The 11,093-nt window shown below is 42.4% G+C and overlaps 1 protein-coding gene and 1 pseudogene across 1 annotated transcript in view; both read right to left on the bottom strand.

Annotated features, from left to right (window-relative positions):
* LOC135245708 (NACHT, LRR and PYD domains-containing protein 3-like) overlaps positions 1 to 11,093 on the bottom strand; it is a 251,271-nt pseudogene that overhangs the window by 27,557 nt on the left and 212,621 nt on the right.
* The window catches only part of LOC135246017 (uncharacterized), a 22,201-nt gene continuing 12,195 nt past the window's right edge, over positions 1,088 to 11,093 (bottom strand). The window contains exons 3-10 of the mRNA XM_064319508.1: positions 5,106 to 5,216; positions 4,729 to 4,839; positions 3,079 to 3,189; positions 2,702 to 2,812; positions 2,274 to 2,384; positions 1,897 to 2,007; positions 1,469 to 1,579; positions 1,088 to 1,202 (exon numbers count right to left, since the gene is read on the bottom strand). Coding sequence (XP_064175578.1) covers positions 1,088 to 1,202; positions 1,469 to 1,579; positions 1,897 to 2,007; positions 2,274 to 2,384; positions 2,702 to 2,812; positions 3,079 to 3,189; positions 4,729 to 4,839; positions 5,106 to 5,216 — 892 coding nt within the window. The remainder of the gene's footprint in view (positions 1,203 to 1,468; positions 1,580 to 1,896; positions 2,008 to 2,273; positions 2,385 to 2,701; positions 2,813 to 3,078; positions 3,190 to 4,728; positions 4,840 to 5,105; positions 5,217 to 11,093) is intronic.

Here is an 11,093-nt window from a genome sequence, read left to right as displayed (position 1 = left end):
GCTTCCAGTTAAACTTTTTGCTGGCATCACCCGGCAACAGCCAATCAGAGTTTAAGGCTTCCTGTTTCTTCAACCTATATTATACCATTTCGCACATTATTATTCCACTCAGTGAGAAAAAATGGACGAACAACTTATCATTATGGTACAATTACACCTGGTGTTATACAACGTTTTTTAAAAAAGAGTACAGGGATAAGCGTCTGAAAATGACACTTGGACGGCAGTTTCAGCTTGCTTGCTAGCTAGCTAGTCTGTGAGATAAAGAGATCGCTAGCTAGGCAGCTAACTAGTGAGAGAGATATGGAGAGATCGCTAGCCAGCTAGTGAGAGGGATAGAGAGGTCGCTAGCTAGGTGGCTAACTAGTCATAGAGATATAGAGAGATACATGGCTAACGAGATGGCAATAACAAATATTCATCAGTGTCTGACATAACTATAGAAACAAAAGGAGATGATATGTTACCATATGGCAAATATGCGTCTTTTGTTACGCCGTTATTTCTCTTCAAAAATATGTACTTACACAAAACGCCAAAGAGGATACAACGGGAAGCTCTTGCCCCTCCCTCAGCCTAGTAAACTTGAGCAACCCAACAACATAGTTTCTTGCTTTGTGAACGCAAGGTAACTCACAGCACATGGAGATAGAGCTCCTAGTTAAATTCATCCTCTTACTGCAGCTCTAACTCACAGTACATGGAGACAGAGCTTCCTGTTAAACTTTTCATTGTCCAACACATGGAATATATTTAATGATATAATGGAAACTACCAAAATGACACATTTCTTTACAAAAAGTGTGCGTCACAATTATTGGCACCCCTGTATTTGGTACTGTGTGCACCCTCCCTTGCAGGGATAATGGCACTGAGTCTTTTTACATAACGTCTTATAAGACCAGAGAAATACTGCTTCTAGTTAAACTCATCCTCTTACTGCATCTCTAAATCACAGCACATGGAGACAGAGCTTCCAGTTAAACTCATCCTCTTACTGCATCTCTAAATCACAGCACATGGAGACAGAGCTTTCAGTTAAACTCATCCACTTGCTGCAGGTCTAATGCAATATGAACGTGTTTCATTACCTTTGATCACCTGTGAACTCTCCACTGAAGTACTTTGGATGATGCACTGAACGGTCACTCTTCATAGGCAGACAGCTGGGTACAGGTGACCCAGCCCAACCTACCTGGACCCTGTGAACAAAACATGGAGACAAAGATTTCAGTGAAACTCATCCTCTTACTGCAGCTCAAACTCACAGAATATGGAGACAAAGCTTCCAGTTAAACTGATCCTCTTACTGCAGCTCTAAATCACAGCAGGAGACAGAGCTTCCAGTGAAACTCATCGAAACTCATCCTCTTATTGCAGCTCTAACTCACAGCACATGGAGACAGAGCTTCCAGTTAAACTCATTCTCTTGCTGCAGGTCTAATTCAATACGAACGTGGTTCATTACCTTTGATCGCCTGTCAACTCTCCTCTGAAGTCGATTAGAAGATCATTTGATTGATCACTCTTCATAGACAGACAGCTGGGTACAGGTGACCCAGCCCTATTTACCTGGACCCTGTGAACAAAACATGGCGACAAAGCTTCCAGTAAAACTCATCCTCCTACCGCTGCTCTAACTCACAGCACATGGAGATTAAGCTTCCAGTTAAACTCATTCTCTTGCTGCAGCTCTAACTCACAGCACATGGAAATTGAGCTTCCAGTTAAACTCAGCCTCTAACTGCAGATCTAACGCACAGCACAAGCAGTCAGAGCTTCCAGTTAAACTCATCCTCTTACTGCAGCTCTAACTCACAGCACAAGGAGACAGAGCTTCCAGTTAAACTCATCCACTTGCTGCAGGTCTAATGCAATATGAACGTGTTTCATTACCTTTGATCACCTGTGAACTCTCCACTGAAGTACTTTGGATGATGCACTGAACGGTCACTCTTCATAGGCAAACAGCTGGGTACAGGTGACCCAGCCCAACCTACCTGGACCCTGTGAACAAAACATGGAGACAAAGATTTCAGTGAAACTCATCCTCTTACTGCAGCTCAAACTCACAGAATATGGAGACAAAGCTTCCAGTTAAACTGATCCTCTTACTGCAGCTCTAAATCACAGCAGGAGACAGAGCTTCCAGTGAAACTCATCGAAACTCATCCTCTTATTGCAGCTCTAACTCACAGCACATGGAGACAGAGCTTCCAGTTAAACTCATTCTCTTGCTGCAGGTCTAATTCAATACGAACGTGGTTCATTACCTTTGATCGCCTGTCAACTCTCCTCTGAAGTCGATTAGAAGATCATTTGATTGATCACTCTTCATAGACAGACAGCTGGGTACAGGTGACCCAGCCCTATTTACCTGGACCCTGTGAACAAAACATGGCGACAAAAATTTCAGTAAAACTCATCCTCCTACCGCTGCTCTAACTCACAGCACATGGAGATTGAGCTTCCAGTTAAACTCATTCTCTTGCTGCAGCTCTAACTCACAGCACATGGAAATTGAGCTTCCAGTTAAACTCATCCTCTTACTGCAGATCTAACGCACAGCACAAGCAGTCAGAGCTTCCAGTTAAACTCATCCTCTTACTGCAGCTCTAACTCACAGCACAAGGAGACAGAGCTTCCAGTTAAACTCATCCACTTGCTGCAGGTCTAATGCAATATGAACGTGTTTCATTACCTTTGATCACCTGTGAACTCTCCACTGAAGTACTTTGGATGATGCACTGAACGGTCACTCTTCATAGGCAAACAGCTGGGTACAGGTGACCCAGCCCAACCTACCTGGACCCTGTGAACAAAACATGGAGACAAAGATTTCAGTGAAACTCATCCTCTTACTGCAGCTCAAACTCACAGAATATGGAGACAAAGCTTCCAGTTAAACTGATCCTCTTACTGCAGCCCTAAATCACAGCAGGAGACAGAGCTTCCAGTGAAACTCATCGAAACTCATCCTCTTATTGCAGCTCTAACTCACAGCACATGGAGACAGAGCTTCCAGTTAAACTCATTCTCTTGCTGCAGGTCTAATTCAATACGAACGTGGTTCATTACCTTTGATCGCCTGTCAACTCTCCTCTGAAGTCGATTAGAAGATCATTTGATTGATCACTCTTCATAGACAGACAGCTGGGTACAGGTGACCCAGCCCTATTTACCTGGACCCTGTGAACAAAACATGGCGACAAAAATTTCAGTAAAACTCATCCTCCTACCGCTGCTCTAACTCACAGCACATGGAGATTGAGCTTCCAGTAACTCATTCTCTGGCAGCTCTAACACAGCACATGGAAATTGAGCTTCCAGTTAAACTCATCCTCTTACTGCAGATCTAACGCACAGCACAAGCAGTCAGAGCTTCCAGTTAAACTCATCCTCTTACTGCAGCTCTAACTCACAGCACATGCAGACAGAGCTTCCAGTAAAACTCATCCTCCTACCGCTGCTCTAACTCACAGCACATGGAGATTGAGCTTCCAATTAAACTCATCCTCTTGCTGCAGGTCTAACTCACAGCAGATGAAGACAGAGCTTCCAGCTAAACTCATCCTCTTGCTGCAGCTGTAACAGTGCGTTCACACAGTGAGTAACCGTTGATGATTGCTGAAGTCCATTATTCTCTGTGCTGGCAGGCAAACACAGCAATGGCAACGAGCACCATGCTAAAGTCTCACCTATCTTTTCTGCGTCACCAATCACCGCCGTGGTTTAGGCCATTATTCCTGTGTCACACCTAATTATCTTCCATATATTACCATTTCGCACATTATTATTCCACTCAGTGAGAAAAAATGGACGAACAACTTATCATTATGGTACAATTACACCTGGTGTTATACAACGTTTTTTAAAAAAGAGTACAGGGATAAGCGTCTGAAAATGACACTTGGACGGCAGTTTCAGCTTGCTTGCTAGCTAGCTAGTCTGTGAGATAAAGAGATCGCTAGCTAGGCAGCTAACTAGTGAGAGAGATATGGAGAGATCGCTAGCCAGCTAGTGAGAGGGATAGAGAGGTCGCTAGCTAGGTGGCTAACTAGTCATAGAGATATAGAGAGATACATGGCTAACGAGATGGCAATAACAAATATTCATCAGTGTCTGACATAACTATAGAAACAAAAGGAGATGATATGTTACCATATGGCAAATATGCGTCTTTTGTTACGCCGTTATTTCTCTTCAAAAATATGTACTTACACAAAACGCCAAAGAGGATACAACGGGAAGCTCTTGCCCCTCCCTCAGCCTAGTAAACTTGAGCAACCCAACAACATAGTTTCTTGCTTTGTGAACAGCAGAGTAACTCACAGCACTCGATGGAGATAGAGCTCCTAGTTAAATTCATCCTCTTACTGCAGCTCTAACTCACAGTACATGGAGACAGAGCTTCCTGTTAAACTTTTCATTGTCCAACACATGGAATATATTAATGATATAATGGAAACTACCAAATGACACATTTCTTTACAAAAAGTGTGCGTCACAATATTGGCACCCCTGTATTGGTACTGTGTGCAACCTCCCCTTGCAGGGATAATGGCACTGAGTCTTTTTACATAACGTCTTATAAGACCAGAGAAATACTGCTTCTAGTTAAACTCATCCTCTTACTGCATCTCTAAATCACAGCACATGGAGACAGAGCTTCCAGTTAAACTCATCCACTTGCTGCAGGTCTAATGCAATATGAACGTGTTTCATTACCTTTGATCACCTGTGAACCCTCCACTGAAGTACTTTGGATGATGCACTGAACGGTCACTCTTCATAGGCAAACAGCTGGGTACAGGTGACCCAGCCCTCTCTACCTGGACCCTGTGAACAAAACATGGAGACAAAGATTTCAGTGAAACTCATCCTCTTACTGCAGCTCAAACTCACAGAATATGGAGACAAAGATTCCAGTTAAACTGATCCTCTTACTGCAGCTCTAAATCACAGCAGGAGACAGAGCTTCCAGTGAAACTCATCGAAACTCATCCTCTTATTGCAGCTCTAACTCACAGCACATGGAGACAGAGCTTCCAGTTAAACTCATTCTCTTGCTGCAGGTCTAATTCAATACGAACGTGGTTCATTACCTTTGATCGCCTGTCAACTCTCCTCTGAAGTCGATTAGAAGATCATTTGATTGATCACTCTTCATAGACAGACAGCTGGGTACAGGTGACCCAGCCCTATTTACCTGGACCCTGTGAACAAAACATGGCGACAAAGCTTCCAGTTAAACTCATCCTCTTACTGCAGCTCTAACTCACAGCACATGGAGACAGAGCTTCCAGTTAAACTCATCCTCTTACCGCTGCTCTAGCTCACAGCACATGGAGACAGAGCTTCCAGTTAAACTCATCCTCTTACCGCTGCTCTAGCTCACAGCACATGGAGATTGAGCTTCCAATTAAACTCATCCTCTTACCGCTGCTCTAACTCACAGCACATGGAGACAGAGCTTCCAGTTAAACTCATCCGCTTACTGCAGCTCTAACTCACAGCACAGGGAGACAGAGCTTCCAGTTAAACTCATCCTCTTACCGCTGCTCTAACTCACAGCACATAGAGACAGAGCTTCCAGTTAAACTCATCCGCTTACTGCAGCTGTAACTCACAGCACATGGAGACAGAGCTTCCAGTTAAACTCATCCTCTTACTGCAGCTCTAACTCACAGCACAGGGAGACAGAGCTTCCAGTTAAACTCATCCTCTTACTGCAGCTCTAACTCACAGCACATGCAGACAGAGCTTCCAGTAAAACTCATCCTCCTACCGCTGCTCTAACTCACAGCACATGGAGATTGAGCTTCCAATTAAACTCATCCTCTTGCTGCAGGTCTAACTCACAGCAGATGAAGACAGAGCTTCCAGCTAAACTCATCCTCTTGCTGCAGCTGTAACAGTGCGTTCACACAGTGAGTAACTCGGTTGATGAGTTGCTGGAAGTCCATTTATTCTCTGTGTAGCTGAGCGAGGCCCAGAAACACGAGCAACTGGGCAACTGAGCAGCCAAAGTTGCCCTAAAAATGTTTCTCACAGTATAACTTTTTGCTGGCATCACCCGGCAACAGCCAATCAGAGTTTAAGGCTTCCTGTTTCTTCAACCTATATGATACCATTTGGCACATTATTATTCCGCTCAGTGAGAAAAAATGGACGAACAACTTATCATTATGGTACAATTACACCCGGTGTTATACAACGTTTTTTAAAAAAAGAGTACAGGGATAAGCGTCTGAAAATGACACTTGGACGGCAGTTTCAGCTTGCTTGCTAGCTAGCTAGTCTGTGAGATAAAGAGATCGCTAGCTAGGCAGCTAACTAGTGAGAGAGATATGGAGAGATCGCTAGCCAGCTAGTGAGAGGGATAGAGAGGTCGCTAGCTAGGTGGCTAACTAGTCATAGAGATATAGAGAGATACATGGCTAACGAGATGGCAATAACAAATATTCATCAGTGTCTGACATAACTATAGAAACAAAAGGAGATGATATGTTACCATATGGCAAATATGCGTCTTTTGTTACGCCGTTATTTCTCTTCAAAAATATGTACTTGCACAAAACGCCAAAGAGGATACAACGGGAAGCTCTTGCCCCTCCCTAAGCCTAGTAAACTTGAGCAACCCAACAACATAGTTTCTTGCTTTGTGAATGCAAGGTAACTCACAGCACATGGAGATAGAGCTCCTAGTTAAACTCATCCTCTTACTGCAGCTCTAACTCACAGTACATGGAGACAGAGCTTCCTGTTAAACTTTTCATTGTCCAACACATGGAATATATTTAATGATATAATGGAAACTACCAAAATGACACATTTCTTTACAAAAAGTGTGCGTCACAATTATTGGCACCCCTGTATTTGGTACTGTGTGCACCCTCCCCTTGCAGGGATAATGGCACTGAGTCTTTTTACATAACGTCTTATAAGACCAGAGAAATACTGCTTCTAGTTAAACTCATCCTCTTACTGCATCTCTAAATCACAGCACAAGGAGACAGAGCTTCCAGTTAAACTCATCCACTTGCTGCAGGTCTAATGCAATATGAACGTGTTTCATTACCTTTGATCACCTGTGAACTCTCCACTGAAGTACACTGGATGATGCATTGAACGGTCACTCTTCATAGGCAAACAACTGGGTACAGATGACCCAGCCCAACCTACCTGGACCCTGTGAACAAAACATGGAGACAAAGATTTCAGTGAAACTCATCCTCTTACTGCAGCTCAAACTCACAGAATATGGAGACAAAGCTTCCAGTTAAACTGATCCTCTTACTGCAGCTCTAAATCACAGCAGGAGACAGAGCTTCCAGTGAAACTCATCGAAACTCATCCTTTTAGTGCAGCTGTAACTCACAGCACGTGGAGACAGCTTCCAGTGAAACTCATCCTCTTATTGCAGCTCTAACTCACAGCACATGGAGACAGAGCTTCCAGTTAAACTCATCCACTTGCTGCAGGTCTAATGCAATATGAACGTGTTTCATTACCTTTGATCACCTGTGAACTCTCCACTGCAGTACACTGGATGATGCATTGAACTCTAACAGCTCTAACTCACAGAATATGGAGACAAAGCTTCCAGTTAAACTCATCCTCTTACTGCAGCTCTAACTCACAGCACATGGAGACACAGCTTCCAGTTAAACTCATCCTCTTACTGCAGCTCTAACTCACAGCACATGGAGACAGAGCTTCCAGTTAAACTCACCCTCTTACTGCAGCTCTAACTCACAGCACATCGAGAGAGAGCTTCCAGTTAAACTCATATGCTTACTGCAGCTGTAACTGCGTTCACACAGTGAGTAACTTGGTTGATGAGTTGCTGGAAGTCCATTCATTCTCCATGTAGCTGAGCGAGGCCCAGAAACACGAGCAACTGGGTAACTGAGCAACCAAAGTTGCCCTAAAAATGTTGCTCACAGTATAACTTTTTGCTGGCATCACCCGGCAACAGCCAATCAGAGTTTAAGGCTTCCTGTTTCTTCAACCTATATGATACCATTTCGCACATTATTATTCCGCTCAGTGAGAAAAAATGGACGAACATCTTATCATTATGGTACAATTACACCCGGTGTTATACGTTTTTTAAAAACGAGTACAGGGATAAGCGTCTGAAAATGACACTTGGACGGCAGTTTTAGCTTGCTTGCTAGCAAGCTAGTCTGTGAGATAAAGAGATCGCTAGCTAGGCAGCTAACTAGTGAGAGAGATATGGAGAGATCGCTAGCCAGCTAGTGAGAGGGATAGAGGTCGCTAGCTAGGTAGCTAACTAGTGAGAGAGATATGGAGAGATCGCTAGCCAGCTAGTGAGAGGGATAGAGAGGTCGCTAGCTAGGTGACTAACTAGTGAGAGAGATATAGAGAGATATACGGCTAACAAGATAGCAATTACAAATATTTATCAGTGTCAGACATAACCATATAAACAAAAGGAGATGATATGCGACTACATGGGAAATATGCGTCTTATGTAACACCGTTATTTCTCATCAAAAATATGCAGTTACACAAAACCTCCAAGAGGATACAAAGGGAAGCTCCTGCCCCTCCCTCAGCATAGTAAACTTGAGCAACCCATCAACCCAGTTTCTCGCTGTGTGAACGCAGGGCAACTCACAGAACAAGTAGACAGAGCTTCCAGTTAAACTCATCCTCTTACTGCAGCTCTAACTCACAGCACATGGAGACAGAGCTTCCAGTTAAACTCATCCTCTTACTGCAGCTCTAACTCACAGTACATGGAGACAGAGCTTCCTGTTAAACTTTTCATTGTCCATCATATGGAATATATTTAATGATATAATGGAAACTACCAAAATGACATTTCTCAGATGATACAATTTTACAAACATTGTGCGTCACAATTATTGGCACCCCTGTATTTGGTACTGTGTGCACCCTCCCCTCGCAGGGATAATGGCACTGAGTCTTTTTACATAACGTCTTATAAGACCAGAGAACACTTTGGGAGGGATCTTAGACTCTTCCTCCACCCAGAATCTTTCCAGATCCTGATGTCGTTGTTGATCTGTGCTTATGGGCTGTGCTGTTCAATTGAGTCACAAGTTTTCAGCAGTCTTTAGACTGTTGTCGCCATTTGTATTCCTGGACATGGTTGTGAGGGGGGCTGGAGCCTCTCCCAGCATGCATTGGGCAAGAGGCAGGAAAAAAAACCCTGAACAGGTCACCAGTCCATCACAGGGCACACACACCATGCACTTACACACTCATACATTCAAGCAATTTAGTGTCTCCAATTAGCTTAACCTGCATGTCTTTGGACTGAGAGAGGAAACCCATGCAGACATAGGATGAGAATATGCAAACTCCACGCACACCACCATGCTGCCCTCCAGCAGTTTTAAACTTCTTCATTATTGCCCTCACAGTAGTAACTAGCATCTTTAGTTTATTTTTTGATCCATTGCCTGATTTTCAAAGGTCAGCAACCATTTTCATTTCGTTCGTCAGTTCTTTGTCTTTCTCTGTGGCAAAGATGAAAAATGGGTTTCACAAGCAGGTTCTCAGTTTAATCCTCCAGTGAAACAGGAAGCCATGGAAGGCCACAAGAGTTTCTCTTAAAATTGATGTAGATTTAGTTCGATTTTATTTATAAGAATCTTTAGGGGTGCCAATTATTTTTATATATTTTTGGGAAATAATAACCCTACCTGAATCCAACCGTCACACTAGAGGGTGCCAGATCCCCCAATCTTAGTTTTCTATGCCTGTTTAGTGCTAATTAACGTTTTGTGTCGCAAACATTTAATAGCCTTACCAGATTCACATTACAAGTATCTGTAACTAATTTATGACTTCAGAGCTAATTTAAGATATCTCTAACTGCATTTTCACTCATCAAAAAACTTTTAATATCTTGAATTACATTTTGCTAGTAAGATTGAAGTTACTTTCGCCATTCAGTTGTATGGGACCTCCAATTAAAAGATATCTACAATTCAGTTTTGACTATCCAAAACGTGAATTCCAGATACTGTATCGCCATTTCAATTATGACTAGTTATAACTCAAATTAGAGATATATCCACATTAGTTCTGACAATGACGCCAAGTTACGGTACTACAAACAATATAGGCTATCTTGCCTCGCCGAAATTAAATAAGATGTATTCCAAAGCAATGCTACCCAATATTTCCTCAATTCTTGCAAGTCACTTGGCCCTGTGTTTTGTAATCTCACCATTTTACAATGTCATGCTAACTTTGTGTCAAATCAAAGTGTCAAATATTTCGAATTGCCTCATGGAACACATTGCAGTTCATGTAGAAAACTGCTGGTCAGTAACTACAGGCAGCATATTTCTCCACAAAACATATGTTTGTACTTGCTTCTGAACTCAATTTCATTAAATGTACAATTTATTGTATATCTGCTACGTACAATAAATACTGTATGTAAAATACATATTGTACATACATACATAGAGAACTTCTTTATCCCCATGGGGACATTTCCCTCGCAGCATGTTACATTCACATTTACGAACAGACATTTATACCAAGAAACATACAATCATTCACGCAACAGAAAGGCTGGGCAGCGAAATACATACATACCAATACAAATTGGACATATAGACGCCTATTCAATCAATCTTGACCGTGAGAAACCCATCCACACATATGTTTGGCCTGTCCACGTACTTCATGCTTATACACACAGGGCCAAGTGACTTGCAAGAACTGAGGAAATATTGGGTAGCATTGCTTTGGAATACATCTCATTTCATTTCAGTGAGGCAAGATAGCCTATATTGTTTGTAGTACCGTAACTTGGCGTCATTTTGATATCAATACTTTTAATGGCAGGCCTGGATTTTGGCAGTCTGAATGAATGAGTTATAGATGGTGTATGTCTTGTATGTGTGAGTAACTTGGCATTTTTGTACGTTGAAAACGTGTTTTTTATGAGATCATATGTACCGTTATCTGTGTTGTCTATTTTACCTGCTATGGACCTCTTTTTAAGATGAGTCTTGAATAAAGTTGAAATGAAAAGAAATATAGAGTAATCTCTGCCTAATATAATCACTCCACTGTAT

Source organism: Anguilla rostrata, chromosome 19 (genome assembly GCF_018555375.3).
Source record: "Anguilla rostrata isolate EN2019 chromosome 19, ASM1855537v3, whole genome shotgun sequence".
Classification (NCBI taxonomy): domain Eukaryota; kingdom Metazoa; phylum Chordata; class Actinopteri; order Anguilliformes; family Anguillidae; genus Anguilla; species Anguilla rostrata.
The sequence above is the reverse complement of the archived record's forward strand: the minus strand, read 5'-3'. Positions and strand labels throughout refer to the sequence as shown.